At 47.9% G+C, this 19,084-nt stretch overlaps 1 protein-coding gene across 1 annotated transcript in view; it reads right to left on the reverse strand.

The window, feature by feature from the left end:
• The window catches only part of ARL3 (ARF like GTPase 3), a 215,777-nt gene that overhangs the window by 131,945 nt on the left and 64,748 nt on the right, over positions 1-19,084 (reverse strand). The window contains exon 3 of the mRNA XM_085606551.1: positions 1,172-1,288. Within this exon, the coding sequence (XP_085462677.1) occupies positions 1,172-1,288 (117 nt within the window). The remainder of the gene's footprint in view (positions 1-1,171; positions 1,289-19,084) is intronic.

The following is a 19,084-nucleotide window of genomic DNA, read 5'->3' on the forward strand; positions in this document are numbered from 1 at the left end:
CGTGGCATTAGCCCTCAACAAAATGATTGGCCCTAGAGATAGAGATCCTTCAGCACCGTATGCACAGAACAGAAAAGAGGTGATGCCACTGAATACATACTGTGACATTAACAACCATTTAATGTCAGAATGCACCTTACTTAGTAACTCTAGACTCGCAAATGTCCCCTGCATGGGCTCAATTCTGCAACGTGGGTGCTAACTGCAACACATGCACAAACAACAGTAATCACCTCTACCATGTACACATAAAAACAGGAAGTGACAGGAAACTCACAGCATACACATATTGCCTATATTTCAAAAACAGCTTCTCACCTAGGGAATGAACTGATGCCGTGAGTGTAGTTGGTGACGAATGCGCAAAAGATGAGAACAGTGTTTGTATACTTCATTTTGGTCTTTTGTATGACCTTAAAACGCTCTGTTGTCTGGGGCTCTCTTCCTGCATGTTTTTTGTACAATCAACATTAAGACGGGCGCGTGTTCGGTGTAGCACTTGGTTAAAACTCATAATGGTTCGTGGCTAGGTCCATGTGGCATTATAGAGACAGAGTTTATACACAGTTTTTAAGGTTTGTCTTTTGTGACTGAGAATATGTGTGAAACATAAGGCTCAGCTATTCTGCTCATTCTAGGAGACTGAATGTTGTTCACTGCTTGGTGTGATATTTTGTTTGGGGTATCCTAAGGCAAATTATGTTGCAGTGGTGCTACTTTGAGCATGTAAGGATGCATGAAAGTCTGCAATGCTGTCTCAGAGTAGTGGGTTGTTCTGCTTGGAAGCATCACTTTGTTAAACATTCAACAAACCCCTTTCGTGGGCAATCATGGGCTACCCTTCATGGATGTTTAACACTCATATGTACCATCCTAAGTAACATCACTGATGCTATCATATTTGATGATTACCTTAACACTTTGGGGTCGAAGAGGGTTAACTGCTGTGTGAGGTCTTAAAACTAGACAACACATGAAGTTATCTTGAAACTGTAAAGTATCAACTAAAACGGTTATCAATAAATATATAGATTCAAGTATATACTGCATTTACGCCATTTCTCTGCCTCAGACACTGTACTGAAAAGCAATGATTCATAAATTCAACCCAAGCCTTTAGTGACATTATTTCTTATAAAACACAATGAATAGCACAATACTTTGTACTTACAAGCACATCTGTATTTTCAAAATAGTTCCTCCAATATGGTCTGATCTTTCTTTGTCCTCCAATGTCCCAGACATTCAGTTTAAAACCTTGAGATTGTACGCTTTTAATGTTAAAACCCTGAAACCAGAAAACATATCACATTTATAAAAGTATCTGTGCAAAGAAAATATGGCATTACAAATGTATATTGATGGTCATGGGAAATCATGGTCATGGGTGGAGTCCTGTAATAGCCAACTACTTTTTGATATGAGAGGATAATATGCAAATTCCTGTTAGTGGAAATGCTAGCTTGCATCAAAATACAATTCTTAAATTCTTAAAGCACATGCAAGAAATACTACCTTAACATAGTTCTGTTATACTGCTAGACTTTGCACCGAAAAGTCTTGGGTTCAAACTGAAAAACTGGGTTTACTGATTGAGTTATTACAGAGGATAATGTCAGTGCATGCGTATATCAATGACTGGAAGCTCAGGATGAACGTTCTAAGAAACTTTACACAAAGGATTGAAGCCAGGAAGCATTCTGGAGTCCTTGCTTTTCCACCAGTATTGTGCAGACTTTTTGGGTGTTTAATGTAACCAAGGACTTTCCCCAAAAACAAGTGACCAGTTATAATTGACATTAGGGACTTCTAACGCTTGAATATTGCATAAAAAACAATGATCTGTAGAAAAGGAAAATGATCGCTAAAGGGAGGAGGATTATTTCTAGAACGACATCTGCCTCTAACTTTACCGACTGGCAATAATTACTACGATTCTTATTGTGACCAAAAATGTAAAAGAAGTTTATTTTGATCAGTATTTCCTTTAACGGTAATTTTGTATATTTCTTCTTCGAATATGACATAGTCAGCTAATCATTACTTTACTATGCTCTGACTATTCTCCTTTTTAAAAACTAAAACCACTTGACTTTCCTTCAAAGAATCAAGAACTCATGCTGATGACTTAAATTCCTGGTTAAGGACAGGGAAGGGTCTTGGCTCAGTAATTGGAAGCATATTTACCGGGAGGCCATCCGTTACTGTATCCTGAATGGAGTTTGTGGATTTTATTTCACTCATTACTTCAAAGGGTAAAACTAATGGATATTAAAAGGTGTTTATATTAATTCCAATGCAGTAAAACCAATGGAAAAAAATAATGGCACATTTTAGAATTCTTTACATTGGCAGCAACTTTAGCTGCCTCCCAAGCCGAATATTTTTCCCCCAAAAAAATAAAACCATAATATACATGAAGGGTTTTTGGTCAGTGGGCTTCATCCATTGGTCTGTTAAATTATCATTCACATTTTGCTTACGGCCACCATGGCATACAGCATGGGACAATAGCCCAGTCTACTTTTTCAACTAACTCTACTCGCTTTGATTGACTGCATACATCCTGAGCACATTATTCACACATTAGCCTAAAATCAGTCCTTTCCCTTCAGTGACAAAGGTCAGTCAACGTGTGCTTTTTTACTTTTATATTAACTTTAAACAGCAGCTATTTACTTTGCATGCAATTCCTGTGCAGAGTTTCATAGTGATTTATTTTCTGTATCTTGTTAAAGTTGTTAGTGTAATGTCTTCAAGTCTCACTATTACACTGTTGCTGCTAAGAGTTGAATCCTTGGTTAGGTGATGATTTATTCTCGTCTCCTTCACAAAAAAATAATTAAATACATTGAAAAACTGTAAGGCTTGCAATTTAAAAACACCACGAACAAAAAAACAGCTGCATCATTTTTTTTTTTTTTTTAAACTGAACATCTTTATTGCAAGCATATCGCAGCCACAATTAGGAGTGAGCATGTTTTTGCACCTTTTCTTTTTGTGGCATATACTAGCAATAATAAATTATCTCTTGGTTTTGCGAATGCTGGTTTAAAATGTTTTTGAAAGAAAGAAAAGAAATAGCTGGGTGCGACATGTTTGCAGAGAGGGAAATGGGCAGAAAGTGCCAGACGGACATCAAGAAAATTGACAAAATAAGGAGGAAAGGGGGAATGTAAGGAAGGGTGCAGTACAGACAGGTAAACCATTAGAAATAGAGTAGCCAGTCATGTTGGTGTGTAGTGCCAGGAGTTGTGTGTCTGGAACCCAGACTGTGGATTCAGAGTTTCTTTACTGCTTTCGCCCTCTGGCAATTCAGCATACGGTGGGTGGTGGAGAATTTGGGATGAAGATGCCCAGGCATGGTTTGAGGTGGGCGGGCAGAGGTTCTGTCCAGAAGAACTTAGTGAATCCTGTTGGACACTACCTAAAACTCCACTGCTTCACGAAGGATGGTTATTCTGAGGGGACTGTCTTGGAACTTCCTGTTTAGTTCACTTGAGCACATTTCAGAAACTGTTGGTAACACTGACCTGATCGCTCCTCCCTGTACGATTGGCATCAACACTACAAAGGTGTCCATTGTGTAGGAGGTTGAGAAAGACAGATCAAGTGCTCATTGTTGGAAAAACCACACTCCCACTCTGAAAGGTTGGTGGTAACGGGGTCTTTCCAGGACATACAGTGGTAGCTTGGATCGAGTGGTCAGGAATCAGGCTCTGTGCTAAGCATGCGACATACCCAAACAATAACCATGCGTGCATCCGTTCCAAAAACGACTCTACACCGTAAAAATTATGAAAATATCTTTCTTTATCTTCTTTTTCTCTTAGTTGCTGATTGGATAAAATAAATAACAATCACAATATACAAACTTTTTGGATAGTGCAGGTCAAATAAATACTGGCTTAATGATTCAATAAATAGGGGTGATCATAAATACTGAAGGCATAAATAAAGGTGCAATACATACAGGCAATTAAATATTCTGAGGCAATAAATACTGTAACCAATAAATATTGTGCATCAATAAATACTGTGGACCAATAAATACAGTGAAGCAATAAATAGGTTAAATACAATAAATACAGTGCCCCTAATAAATACTTAAAAGCTGACAGTGACACTCATAGAATCAGATCACTTTTGAATTCCTAAGGGCTGATTTGGCCCAGGCACAGCTTGTGGGGATGTGGAAGGCTTGGGGGTGTCTACTCCCTGGCTTGGACAAGGCTGAGGCCTAAACTGAGGTAGATCAAGGGGGGGGAATACCAGAGACCTGGCTCTCTCCCTCCACACAACTTCTCTAGATTAGTCCCAGCTCACCCCTGGCACAGTCAGGTTGGTTCTAGCACCTCCCTAGCCCCTTAGAGCAGTCTCTCAGGTCTCCACAGGGCCTTAGGCGCCCTCTACTCCACTTACTGCCCTTTTTCTGATGCTCCGACGCCGCTGGAGTCGTGTCGACGCCGTGAGGCGGTTCCAGTTCGATGTCGGCGGCCTCGGCGCAATGTCAGTTCTTTGACGACGCCGGTAGGCGGCTCCGGTCTCGATGTCAGCGGCCTCGGTTCGATCTCGACCTCCGATTCGATGGCGTCGGGCAGTCTTTACTCGATGTCGACTTCGGGCGGCTCCGGTCCGATGGCGACCTCAACTTCGATGACGTCGGCCGGCCTTGACTCGATGTCGACTTCCGGCGGCTCCGGAGTGCGATCCTCACTCCCGACCTCCGGTGCTCCTCTCCTTAGGTTTCCGGCGACTCCGGAGTGCGACCTCCACTCCCGACCTCCGGCACGATTCTCACAGGTTCCGGCGACTCCGGAGTGCGATCCTCACTCCCGACCTCCGGTACACCTCACCTCGGTCTCCGACGACTCCGGAGGGCGGACTTCACTCCTCCGATGACGCCGCTCACTCGACCTCGGGTGACTTCCTCCTCGACCTCTGGTATTCCTCACGACCTCTGACGGCGCCCTCTCTCGACCTCTGGCGGCTCCGGGTACGACGTCCGCTTTCCAGTCGGCGCCGCTTCTCCACCTCGGGCTCCGGGTCTCAGGCTACTCGACGTCGGACTCCAGGGAAACCAGTTTCCAGGTCAGGATCTTGCTGTTCTCTGTTTCTAAGGCCTGTTCCTGCTATCCAGGTCCTTAGGATGGTTTTTCTGGCTTCTTCCCACACAGGGCTCCAGGCTGGGCTCAGTCAGTAGGGACTAGTATCAAGGGTGGGTTTATGGACCCCACTCCAGGCACAAGTTTCCACCCCTGCTGCTTCACTCCTTCCTCCTTCAAGTTTTCTGCTGCTCACTCTTCACCAGTCAGGTGCCAACTGCCAGCTCCAACTGCCAACTCTCTGTCTTAGCTTCCCAACATTCTAAACCGCCTCCAACTGTCACAGGGTTCTGGAATGTTCTGGAAGGTGCTAGCAGGTTCCAGTGGATGCTGGTGATGTCACAGGTGGCCACCATTTTGTGCTCCAGGCCCTCAGACAGAAGTTTCAGGGGTAGGTAAAATGGCTCCCTGAATCTGCAGCAACACGAAAAAGTCTGGTGGTTCCCAAAAAGGAAAAATTCAAACAGGGTTTGAGGCAAAAGTGGGACAAAATAAATAATGATGAGGAGGGACCACCCAAAGGGCTGACAGGTCTAACACGCGTCCCCCCCAGCTGAAAGTGGGGAGAGCTACCCAACCCCTTGGGAGTTCTCATCACTAAGGCGGAAATACCTTGAGAGACCGTCTGCATTGGCGTGGTCCACTCCAGGCCGATGTTCCACCTGAAAGTCCATTCCCTGTAGGGAAATAGACCACCTCAACAACTTGGGATTCTCCCCCTTCATCTGCATCAGCCAACGAAGGGGTCTGTGGTCGGTCTGAACTAGGAAGTGCGAGCCAAACAGGTATGGCCGCAACTTCTTCAGAGCCCATACCACTGCAAAGGCTTCACGCTCTATTGCACTCCACTTCTGTTCCCTGGGAAGTAGTCTCCGGGATAGGAAGACCACGGGTTGATCCAGACCCTCTTCGTTGAGTTGCGATAACACTGCCCCAATGCCATGTTCTGATGCATCTGTCTGGACAATGAACTCCTTGGAAAAGTCTGGGGCCCTTAAGACCGGGGCCTCGCACATGGCTTTCTTCAATCTCTCAAAGGCTTGCTGACAAGCCTCCGTCCAGACTACCCGTCGAGGTTGTTTCTTGGACGTGAGCTCCGTGAGGGGGGCTACGATGGTACCGTATCCCTTCACGAAGCGGCGGTAGTATCCCGTGAGGCCCAAAAATGCTCGGACCTCAGTCTGTGTCTTGGGGGGTTCCCAGGCCATGATGGCCTTGATCTTCGCCTGGAGGGGTTGCACCGCTCCCCTACCCACCAAGTGTCCAAGGTACACTACCGACCCCTGCCCGATCTGGCACTTGCTGGCCTTGATCGTCAATCCAGCTTGTCTCAGGGCCTGGAGAACAGCTTGCAGGTGACGCAAGTGATCCTCCCAGCTGTTACTGAAGACGGCTATGTCATCCAGATAAGCAGCAGAGAAACTCTCCATTCCGGTGAGGATCTGGTTTACCAGGCGCTGAAACGTGGCAGGTGCGTTCTTGAGCCCAAAGGGCATCACACAGAACTGGTAGTGGCCATTGGGCGTGGAGAAGGCTGACCTTTCCCTTGCTCCATCAGTCAAAGAGATCTGCCAGTACCCTGAAGTAAGGTCAAAGGTACTTAGATATTGGGCAGCTCCCAGCCGGTCAATCAATTCATCCGCCCTAGGGATCGGATGAGCATCAGTTTTGGTCACTGAATTCAGTCCCCGATAGTCCACACAGAACCTCAGTTCTGGTTGGGCACCCGGTGGTGCAGCTTTTGGTACTAACACCACCGGACTGGACCAGGGGCTGCTAGAAGGTTCGATCACTCCTAGCTCCAGCATCTTAGTGACTTCACTATGAATGCTGGCCTTCACCTTGTCTGACATCCGGTAGATCTTGGACTTCACAGGTGGGCTGTCTCCTGTGTCCACGTCATGGACGCACAGGTGAGTCCTACCCGGGACAAGGGAGAACAACGAAGAGTACTGCCCCAGGACCTGGCGACAGTCCTCCTGCTGTTCAGGAGTTAGAGATGGGGAGAGAATCACTCCCTCCACCGACCCATCCTTCTCTTGAGACGCAAACAGATCAGGGAGAGGCTCGCTTTCCACGTCCTCTCCTCCGTCAGTCACCATCATCAAGATGACTTCGGGCCTCTCGTGGTGGGGTTTGAGGCGGTTGGCATGCAGCACCCGCAGGGGCTGACGAGGGGTCTTCAGGTCCACCAAGTAGGTAGCCTTACCCTTCTTCTCCAACACCTCAAAGGGTCCTGACCAGCGATCCTGGAGGGCACTAAGCTCTCCCGGTTCGATCACCCACACCTTCTGGCCAGGCTCCAACTCCACCGGGTGAGCATTGTGGTCATACCACGCCTTCATCACTGCTTGGCTGGCTTCCAAGTTGTCAGAAGCTTGCTTCCACAACTTAGCCATTTGGCTCCGGAAGGCCAGCATGTAGCTCACCACATCCTGGGGAAGCTTTCTGGGAGTTCTTTCCCATCCGTCTCTCACCAGGTTGAGAGGTCCACGTACAGGGTGCCCATACAGAAGCTCGAAGGGGCTGAAGACCACTCCCTTCTGTGGCACTTCCCTGTAGGAAAAAAGTAAACAGGGTAGGAGGACGTCCCATTTCCTCCGCAGGCTTTCAGGCAGACTTCTGATCATGCCCTTCAAGGTTTTGTTAAACCTCTCCACCAGACCATTTGTCTGGGGGTGGTAAGGAGTGGTGAACCGGTATGTCACTCCACACTCCTTCCACATGGCCCGCATGTACGCTGACATGAAGTTGGTCCCCCTGTCGGACACAACTTCCTTGGGAAAACCCACTCGGGTAAAGATTCCCATCAGGGCCCTAGCCACAACAGGTGCTGTTATGGTCCTCAGAGGTATTGCCTCTGGGTACCGTGTGGCATGATCCACCAGAACCAGGATAAACCTGTGACCAGCTGTAGTCGGTGGATCTAACGGACCCACAATGTCGATGCCCACCCTTTCAAAGGGGGTGCTAACGACAGGAAGTGGTTCCAGGGGAGCTTTCAGCTTCACCCCTGTTTTCCCACTGGCTTGGCAAGACACACATGTCCTGCAGTAGGTATCGGACGACACTTTCATCTGAGGCCAATAAAAGTGTGGGACAAGACGGGCGAAGGTCTTGTCTTGCCCCAGGTGTCCCGCCAATGGTATCTCGTGAGCCAACTCCAGAAGGAAGGCTCGATAACGTTGAGGAACTACCAAGGCTCGTGACGATCCATGTAGGGGTGCCTTGGGTTCACTGTAGAGGAGGCCATCCTCCCAGTAAACACTGTAGTTCCCTTCAACGTTCCCTGCTGCCTGGGCTTCGGCCTGACGCCTTAGCCCCTCAAGGGTAGGGCACTCCCTCTGGCCCTGGCAGAATTCCTCCCTGGACGGGCCTCCCTCCACGTGCCACTCGGCCGGGATGGGTAGGTCCTCCAGGTTGGTAACGTCCCCCACCGCAGACTCCTGGTCCACCACCTCCGGTGGCCTATCCGTCCTACAGGGTGGGGACGCCGAGGCAGGCTCCTCCTGTCCTCGGTTCTTCCCTTGACTGGCAGCTGGCTGGGCCTTTGTTCCAGGCTCCAGCCGAAATGAACTCCCTCTTCGGGTAGTCGCGGACCTTGTGCTAACACAGGCCCAGTCAGGTGTACCCAGCATCTCGGTGTGAGTCCGGTATTCCACCTCCTTCCAAGCGTTGTGCTCCATGTCATTCCCCAGCAGACAATCGACTGGCACGGCAGGGCTTACGGCAACTCGAAGTGAACCTGCAACCCCCCCCCATTCAAAGGGAACCTCGGCCACGGGATAGTGGCCTGTGCTGCCGTCAGCCATCGCGGCTGGGTGGAGTACATCGGGAATTACCTGCTCTGGAGACACCAGTTGGCTACGCACCATAGTCATACTGGCTCCTGTGTCTCTCAGAGCCTCCCCTCTTTGGCCGTTGATGGTGACCCACTGCCCATACTTTGCGGTATTTGCGGGCACCTGGATCTTAGGAACCATCTCCCGTTCTCCCAGGGACACTAAAGTGACACCCGCCCACTCCCTTCCCTTAGTTAAGGGCATCTCCTCCCCGAGCACTACACTAGCTACTCCGGGGGTCTTTCCTCCAGTGGGAGGGGGTGGTCGTTTCAAGCACTTCGGATCTCCTTTATAGTGTCCAACGCCACCGCACTCATAGCAATGGACAACCCTTGGCTGCTGACTCTGGCCAGGATTAGGGTTTCTGGGTGGGTTAGCCCTAGGGGTGAATCCTGTTCCCTTCCCTTGGAAGTTATTTTGGGGGCCTTTGGAGAACTCCTTTTTCTTTTCCCCTCCCTCTTTCTTCTGGGGGGCGCCCTGTCCGGCCTTTGGAGTATCCCCTCCAGTCCCCCTTGTGGACACCCGGGTACTAGCCCAAATGTCCGCCTCCTCAGCAAGCTTCCGGGGACTGGTCAGCTTGCTATCCACCAGGTGTTGCCGCAGTTCAGGGAAACATTTCTCGAGCAGGTGTTCCTTCAGTACTAGGTCAAACAACCCCTCGTAGTTCCTCACTTCACTGCCCTGAATCCAACCCTCAAGTGCCTTCTTCGCATAGTCCAGGAAGTCCACCCAATTCTGTGTGCCCAGTTTGTGACTACCCCTGAACTTCTGTCTGTACTTTTCGGGTGTTAGTCCAAACTTCCTTATGAGCGCCAGTTTCATGGTGGGGTAGTGGGTCTGCTCATCCTCTTCGAGGGCCAATAAAGCATCCCTACCAGCTGGAGGCATGTACTTGTACAATTCCCCTCCCCAGTACTTCTCTGGAACCCCATGGGCCCTCAACGAGACCTCATAGGCTGCTAGCCACTTGGCGATATCGTCACCCACTCCATAGCTAGCTACTATGTCCTTTGGCAGGTATGGTTTAGGTTCCCTGGTGATCTCTTGGGTTTGGCTGCCACCATTAGGAACAGGTTGTGCCCCGATTCTCAGGATCTGAAGATCTATTTCTTTCAGTCGTAATTCATGGGCCATCCTCTGTTCCTCCTTCTCCTTCTCCAGCCTGGCTAAGTCCCATGTGAGCTGTCTTTTCTCCCTCCGGTCTGTTAACTCCACTTCAGACAAGCCACCGCTAGAGGCACTGCTGCCCTTCCTAGAAATGGTTCTGGGCCCCGCTGACAGGTTCCCCACCTCAGGTTGGTACATCTCAGCCCCCTCGGTGTCAGGCTCTCTATCCCTGTCCTCCTCCTCAGCCTTGCTTTCTCGGCGTGCCTCCCCCCAAGCCCTTAAGCTGGTTTGGAGTGCACCCTTCTTTGCTCCTGGGGGACAGTACACCCCCTCCCGCTGGCAAAACTCCCTGAGTTGGGCCACAGTGTACGTTTCTAGATTTTCTAGTACAAACTCCATCTTGCCCACTCAGGTCAGAGGACAGTTTTTGCAGTAACAATGCAGGGGGGTACCTTTAATAATACCTCCTCCCACCACCAGAGTAAATTTGGAAAAAACAAAAACCCACAATTAGGAAGGCCGCTTTGAGAAAACTCCCGGTGTAGGCCTATGGACTACCCACAGTTATTGTTGAGTATACGTAGGCACAGCTCAATCCCACCACTGAACACCAATTTATGTTGGAAAAACCACACTCCCACTCTGAAAGGTTGGTGGTAACGGGGTCTTTCCAGGACATACAGTGGTAGCTTGGCTCGAGTGGTCAGGAATCAGGCTCTGTGCTAAGCATGCGACATACCCAAACAATAACCATGCGTGCATCCGTTCCAAAAACGACTCTACACCGTAAAAATTATGAAAATATCTTTCTTTATCTTCTTTTTCTCTTAGTTGCTGATTGGATAAAATAAATAACAATCACAATATACAAACTTTTTGGATAGTGCAGGTCAAATAAATACTGGCTTAATGATTCAATAAATAGGGGTGATCATAAATACTGAAGGCATAAATAAAGGTGCAATACATACAGGCAATTAAATATTCTGAGGCAATAAATACTGTAACCAATAAATATTGTGCATCAATAAATACTGTGGACCAATAAATACAGTGAAGCAATAAATAGGTTAAATACAATAAATACAGTGCCCCTAATAAATACTTAAAAGCTGACAGTGACACTCATAGAATCAGATCACTTTTGAATTCCTAAGGGCTGATTTGGCCCAGGCACAGCTTGTGGGGATGTGGAAGGCTTGGGGGTGTCTACTCCCTGGCTTGGACAAGGCTGAGGCCTAAACTGAGGTAGATCAAGGGGGGAATACCAGAGACCTGGCTCTCTCCCTCCACACAACTTCTCTAGATTAGTCCCAGCTCACCCCTGGCACAGTCAGGTTGGTTCTAGCACCTCCCTAGCCCCTTAGAGCAGTCTCTCAGGTCTCCACAGGGCCTTAGGCGCCCTCTACTCCACTTACTGCCCTTTTTCTGATGCTCCGACGCCGCTGGAGTCGTGTCGACGCCGTGAGGCGGTTCCAGTTCGATGTCGGCGGCCTCGGCGCAATGTCAGTTCTTTGACGACGACGGTAGGCGGCTCCGGTCTCGATGTCAGCGGCCTCGGTTCGATCTCGACCTCCGATTCGATGGCGTCGGGCAGTCTTTACTCGATGTCGACTTCGGGCGGCTCCGGTCCGATGGCGACCTCAACTTCGATGACGTCGGCCGGCCTTGACTCGATGTCGACTTCCGGCGGCTCCGGAGTGCGATCCTCACTCCCGACCTCCGGTGCTCCTCTCCTTAGGTTTCCGGCGACTCCGGAGTGCGACCTCCACTCCCGACCTCCGGCACGATTCTCACAGGTTCCGGCGACTCCGGAGTGCGATCCTCACTCCCGACCTCCGGTACACCTCACCTCGGTCTCCAACGACTCCGGAGGGCGGACTTCACTCCTCCGATGACGCCGCACACTCGACCTCGGGTGACTTCCTCCTCGACCTCTGGTATTCCTCACGACCTCTGACGGCGCCCTCTCTCGACCTCTGGCGGCTCCGGGTACGACGTCCGCTTTCCAGTCGGCGCCGCTTCTCCACCTCGGGCTCCGGGTCTCAGGCTACTCGACGTCGGACTCCAGGGAAACCAGTTTCCAGGTCAGGATCTTGCTGTTCTCTGTTTCTAAGGCCTGTTCCTGCTGTCCAGGTCCTTAGGATGGTTTTTCTGGCTTCTTCCCACACAGGGCTCCAGGCTGGGCTCAGTCAGTAGGGACTAGTATCAAGGGTGGGTTTATGGACCCCACTCCAGGCACAAGTTTCCACCCCTGCTGCTTCACTCCTTCCTCCTTCAAGTTTTCTGCTGCTCACTCTTCACCAGTCAGGTGCCAACTGCCAGCTCCAACTGCCAACTCTCTGTCTTAGCTTCCCAACATTCTAAACCGCCTCCAACTGTCACAGGGTTCTGGAATGTTCTGGAAGGTGCTAGCAGGTTCCAGTGGATGCTGGTGATGTCACAGGTGGCCACCATTTTGTGCTCCAGGCCCTCAGACAGAAGTTTCAGGGGTAGGTAAAATGGCTCCCTGAATCTGCAGCAACACGAAAAAGTCTGGTGGTTCCCAAAAAGGAAAAATTCAAACAGGGTTTGAGGCAAAAGTGGGACAAAATAAATAATGATGAGGAGGGACCACCCAAAGGGCTGACAGGTCTAACACTCATTCAGTTAGAAGTGGCAATACTATTGGAGAGAGTAGTAATGGTCTTGTACAAGGTAAGGTCATTTTTAAGGGAGAGCGTGAGCCAGCTACTGCTCTGCGAAGAGCTGTGGTAGTTCAGTACGGAGAGAAGCTCCAACCACTCGCCCGCCCTTATTTTTCATTGGCTTGTGTGTTTGTCCTTTGTAAATGCTGTCTTCCGATTCATTAGGAGGCTTGTTAGTCCCTCCTTAGTAGGGCCACGTCGTCATTTGTAACCTCACATGGCTACTGGCCCCTTTACTTGGTTGTTACACAGTACTGTACTATTATCTTTATTGAGTTTCTTCTACCTTAGGCACAATGACGTGCTTTTCCTCTACAGGGATTGTATTTGTTTTTTGGGAGTGAGCAGCAGCGCGCACACTGCTTGCGTGCCTTTATCCTCTAAACATGCCGTTCCAATTTTATTGTCACCACAGGAGCCCACCTGGGAGCTATAAAGTTGTCCGCTGTCATGAAATATTGCTTTTAGCCTCCGAATTCGCTTTCAGCCCTGCCCGCACCCGGAGCACAAACAGAGTTTTCCTCCCCCCACCCTTTCCATGTGAATTGGGTGAGGCACAATCTGTGTCGTTATGTCAGAGGGGGAACATTTAGGTCCTTTACCTACAGGCGATGGCCAGGGCATAACGTCAAAACAACAATTGATGGACAGAATGCAGAAAAATGTCATACATTCACCCCAGTACAGAGATCTGGGCCTAAATCCATCGTTTTTTTGCTCACCATGCCGTTCCAGTTTGAACCCAGCCATATGCAAATCAGTCTTGACCCTGTGCCTCATGGGAACAGTCCAGCCCGAACTGCCAAGCCAGGTCCTCCCTGGACTGGAAACAAGCATCCTAGGACCGGTTTCGGGGATTCAAGCAAGCCTGGCTGAAGACAGCTGAAATGCCAGAAACCGGTCCTAGGAAGCTTGTTTCCGGTCCAGGGAAGACATGGCTTGGCAGTTCGGGCTGGACTGTTCCCATGAGGCACAGGGTCAGACTGATTTGCATATGGCCATGTCTGAACTGGGGTGGCAGAGTGGGCTAAAGAACGGTGATGGATTAAACCCAGATCAGTTGACTGGGGGCGAGTGCTTGCAATGGTCAACACTCCGTCCATCATTTCCTTTGGTTTTTGCAGGGCATACCGTCATCACATCCTCAGCTCTTTTTTTGGGCAATTTCTTGTGTGGGAGAGTCGGGAAGTCCTCGCAATAGTCCATCATTTATGACGCTGGGGCCTCAGAGAATAAGCCCTTCGCATGAGGATATCACAAAGAGGCAGTTCCGTGTGGAGTATATGAAAAGTCATGGGAGCCGGCTGCATGGCTCATGTGCATGGACAGGGGCATGTCAAACTCCTTTGGTGACACCAAACAATGCCCAAATAAGATAAGAAAAAAAAAAAACCCTGCTAAAATACAGCAACTTCTTACTAGAAGTATTTTTCTATTTGTGTGCTAGAGAATATGAGAAACCAGTTGTGCCAGAGCACAAAGCGACAAAACTGACTGGGAAACTGCTAATAAAAATTATAATGGACAGGGCATTTTTGTTTTATCACTGATTCAACAAAAAGCATACTGAAGAAGAAACATTGCTTCATAAGTAAGGTTTTTACTGTGCATGTTTTATAAAAAAGAAAGCAGGCTGGTTTTGCTTCAAACTTACTGTCAACCTCTCTCTCTGTAAAGTGAATGAAAATGCACTGGGTGTATTCGCTCCTTTATAAACACAGAACAAGTTAGGAGTACTTCTTTTACATAACTTGTATTTTTAAAGTACAAGTTCACCCAGAACGGTTATTGGCCTGAATAACCGACGTACTTACTAGGGGGTAATCCTTTTGTGGTTTCATACTTTTGTTTCTCTTTAACTAGAGAAATGTTATACCGGCATGGAAATGTATGGAACTGCATAGTTCGAACCTGATGCAGCACTGTAGGATGTATTTAAATAGAGCAATTTTGAATGCGGACATGAAAATTAGTCGCTGTAGGGCTGACGTTCGGGAAACTAACAAGCTCCACATCAAGCAAAGCTGTGGTGTATTTGAGCAGCATCACTGGTAGACTTGCATACTGAGCTTCATACCATTACCAATAACTATAGTGTCAATAGGAGACTGGCAGATTGTAATGGATGGCATTAAATAGAACTTTCTGTATTTTATTTTCTGTGTCTTAGAATTTCTATTTCTGAGTCAGACCAACCAATGCACAAGATTTACCCACATGTCACATAATCTGCATTCATAACACTGGCACCTGGTATGGACCAGTCACACAAGCATAACTGTAAACGGGCCCAACCCCAACAAATTTTGAAAATGGTTCTTCAAATGGGACCCAGTCAGACCATCTATTTCTAGCAAAGGAAATAGCTCTGGCTTTCTCAGAATGAAGTAAGTGCAGTCAGCAGCCTGAAGAGAAATAAGATGGAGAAAATGGTAGAGCCACTGCTTCTTCAGAGACTGGCTTCCTTGAGTTCTTGAAAAGCCTTTGGATCGCCCAGCTGTCTGCAATGATCTGCCCCATCCCCATCCCCATTTACAAGTTCCCTGTTTTATGGGTGGCTGTGGAGGAGCAGAGAATAGCTTTACAGTTGTTTCTATTAGTTTTATTTCAGTTACTGGATGGCTACTAATTAGTTAATGTTACAGAGACTTGTAGAGCGCAACGAATACCCGAATGTGTCAAGGCGCTAGCAGCAAAGGGAGAGCACATATAACCCTAAGGAATTATTGGTGAAAAGCCAAGTTTTCATTTCAGTGCTTTTCTGAACTACAGCAGGTTGGGGATTAATCTAATATGAGGGGGAAGTAGGTTACATTCAATGGATGTGGTATTAACAAAGCTCCTTCCACCTCAGTTGGTTCGATTAAATCTTCTGACCTCCAGTTTCCCCACTCCTGAAGATCTCAGGGGATCTCTTTGAGCTGTACCATCTGAAAGATTGTTTAAGAAACTCTGGACCAGATCCATGGAGAGCCTTATGGGCAAAGCAGAGAGCCTTAAACTTAATGCGCTGATTAATGGGCAGCCAACGAAGAAGTTTAATGGCTTGCGATACAGATTTGTATTTGAGAATCCCAGTTAGCATTCTGGCTGTTGTATTCTATAGGACCTGAAGTCTGCTTAGATACTGCTGCTGCACATTTGAAAATAATGGGTTGCAATAATCTAATTTTGCTAGCACAAGTGCTGTGATCACTGTTTTTTGGGCATTGATAGGGATGAAAGGAAAGATCTTTCCAAGCATCCTTAAAACCAGGAAAGCAGAAGATGTGACCGCCTTCACATGTAGTCCAAAGGTTAGATGTTTGTCCAGAAGCACCCCTGGGTTTCTGACCTTGCTAATTGGGGTTGGAAGGGTACCCAGCTCCTCTGGCCACCAGGATAGGGCCCATAAAGAAGGGTTATTTCCTAACAGGATGATCTCAGTTTTGCCTGAATTAAGTTTTAGGCAATTGAGATGCATCAATCATGGAAATTTACGCCCGTTTGGTTGTTAGAAGAAGACATAGCTTCAACCAATTGGGTTTCGTCTGCATGTGAAGTTCTAGCCCAAAAGATCTTATAAGAGAGGCCAGAGGTTTAACATACACGTTAAACAACGTGGGGACAAATATGGGAAACAGAGCGGCTCCGACACAAATGGGTCTTAAGCCACAACTTGTTTCCTATCTGATAGAAAAGATTCCAGTATTTCATGGCTGACCCCTCAAAACAGACAGCCCAGAGAGGGTTGACCACAATTTTGTGGTTGACAGTATCAAAGGCTGCCGATAAGTCACGGAGTATGAGCGCCGCACTGCCAACACGGTCAGCTATTGCTCTAACCTCTTCTGTGGTTTTAATAAGAGCGGTTTCGGTGCTATGACCAATCCTAAACCAAAACTGGATGGAATCTGACAGTTGGTGGTCGGACAGAAATTGGGACACTTGTTGATTCAAGGCTGTTTCTCATAACTCAGCTGGAAAGGGTAGCTTGGAGATCGGCCGATTGTTGTTTGGGTGGTTATGATCTAGGTTAGACTTTTTTAATAGTGGAAGTATTAAATGTTATGTGCTGTATGGTTTTAAACTGCTTTTGAACCTGCTGCTATTTTAAGGGTATTGTTACCTGAAACGCTGATATTTTCCACTTTTAAGACTTTGTTTACATTGGGAACTAACTGGTTTTTACAGTTCGATGGTGCCGCGCTCTGATTGTTCGTTTTCAACCAATCAGAAGCGTACCTAGGAGGAGCCTGTTGTGCCCTAGGTACTTTATGTACGTCGCAGCGAGGTCGTGCTGCTGGGGGAAGGAGTGAGTTTTATGTGCTGTATGGTTTTAAACTGCCCTTGAATTTGAAGATGCTGCTATTTTAAATGTACTGTTACCTGAAACGCTGCTATTTTCCCCTCAAGGGACTTTTAAGACTTTGTTTACATTGGGAAGTGTTTTTTACAGTCCGGTTGTGCCCCGATTTGTTCTTTTTCCACTAATCAGTGGAGTACCTAGGAGGAGCCCGTTGTGCCCCCAGGTACTTTTTGCACACCGCAGCGCGGACACGCAGCGGGCGCGCCGCTGGCATGCCAAAGGCAAGTCTGTCTGCACCCATCCGCGCCTGGACGTCGCCAGGAGCCAGGGATTATGTCCATTTGTCCACCCACAGGAAGGCATACTCACAGGAGGAGTTGCTTGCAGTATGTGGGAAAATGTTCATGTGTGGGACCCATAGCTGGGCTGATGGTGCTTGGCACTGCGTCATTGTAATTTTCGGCCCCATCGTCGCCTAGGCGCTCTGTCAGGCGAACTGCAAATCCCGGTTAACATCGGCAGCATTAACCGTCGCTCGTTGGCTAAACACTATGCTGAAGTTTATGATTATTGTCTGAACATTCCATAGACATTCTGTTTCTGACAGAAACTTGGTTCTCTCAAGATTCTGCCGCCGTTCCAGCCCTGGCCCTGCCCCCGGGCTTCGCTATGAAGAATGTGAACAGAGTGACGGGGCGTGGCGACGGCATTGAAGCAATATATAAAGATTGCTACACTTGCAGAGTCAATCAGGCATCCATTCAGGACTGTCAAAATGCCTTATTCAAATTAGCTTTAACGAACAAATTTACATTCTCTGGACTGCTGATTTACAGCCCCCGGGGCCATCGAAACATTTCAAAGAGGGGCTAATTAATGCGGTTAGTAGCTTAGCATTGAAATCAGCCAACTTTACTATCATTGGCGATCTGAATTTGCATTTGGAGGCCGACAGGGATCCAGATACATATAACTTTCTTAATGATCTGGCTGCTTGCCAACTAAACCAATTAGTCTCTGGGCCTACGCATGAGGCAGGGCACCTGCTTGATCCACTGCTATCTAACATTTTGCTTGCTGAGGCCCCAATATAGCTTCCGATGACATGGACTGACCATTATCTAATATGCTTCTCGTTGCACCCTACAGGCCGCAAATTTCAGGGATACCGTAATGCTATTTATAAACGCCCCTGGCAGAACCTAGATCATTCTACTTTCCAAGACGCCCTGGCTACTACTCAATCTACCTTTTCCTTGGATATCGAGATAGCTAGCAATAGCTTTGGAAAGTGGAAGAAAGCCAGGTCCCACGAGTGGTTTGATGAGTCACTTGTAACTGCCAGAAAAAACTGTAAAGCTCTTGAGCGTTGCTGCAGACGCTCTTACAGTCCTACAGCTAAACTAGAATACAAAGCCGCTAGAAAAATCTATCATAAACAGATCCGGAAAACCCGAGCCGTATTCTTTGCTAATAAGATCAATGCTAGCAATAATCCCTCGAAAACCATCTTTTCCCTATTAAAACATATGGCGAAATCACCGGTGACTGATGTAAGCGCTATCACCTCTAATGATCTGTACGAGGGGCTGGCCACCTACTTTATAAAAAATGTGGCGGGCATTTATGAGAGCTTCAACGGGATGTGTGAAGATGCAGATATGCAGAGGGGAGATCTCACAGGGTACGGGGCCCACTCCCTGACCAAATTTCCAGCTATCACGATAGACCGTCTTAAGGCTCTGGTCACCAAGATAAAATCAGGGTCTCTAGACGACCCTCTCAAACCAGAGCTCTTTGTTAAACATCAGGATTGTCTCCTTCCCAGCTGTCTGGATCTGATTAACGTTTGCCTTTCCAATGCGGAGCTCCCGCAAGCTTTGAAACATGCCAAAGTTATTCCCTTACTAAAGAAGCCTTCAATGGACGCATCCAGGCCGGAGAACTATTACCCAATTTCTCTGCATCCGTTCCTAGCGAAAGTTACCGAATCCTATGTGAACAACATTTTGAACCAATATCTGGGGTCGTACTCCTTATTGAATCAAACTTCGG

This window comes from Triturus cristatus, chromosome 1_2, assembly GCF_964204655.1.
Source record: "Triturus cristatus chromosome 1_2, aTriCri1.1, whole genome shotgun sequence".
NCBI classification, from domain to species: domain Eukaryota; kingdom Metazoa; phylum Chordata; class Amphibia; order Caudata; family Salamandridae; genus Triturus; species Triturus cristatus.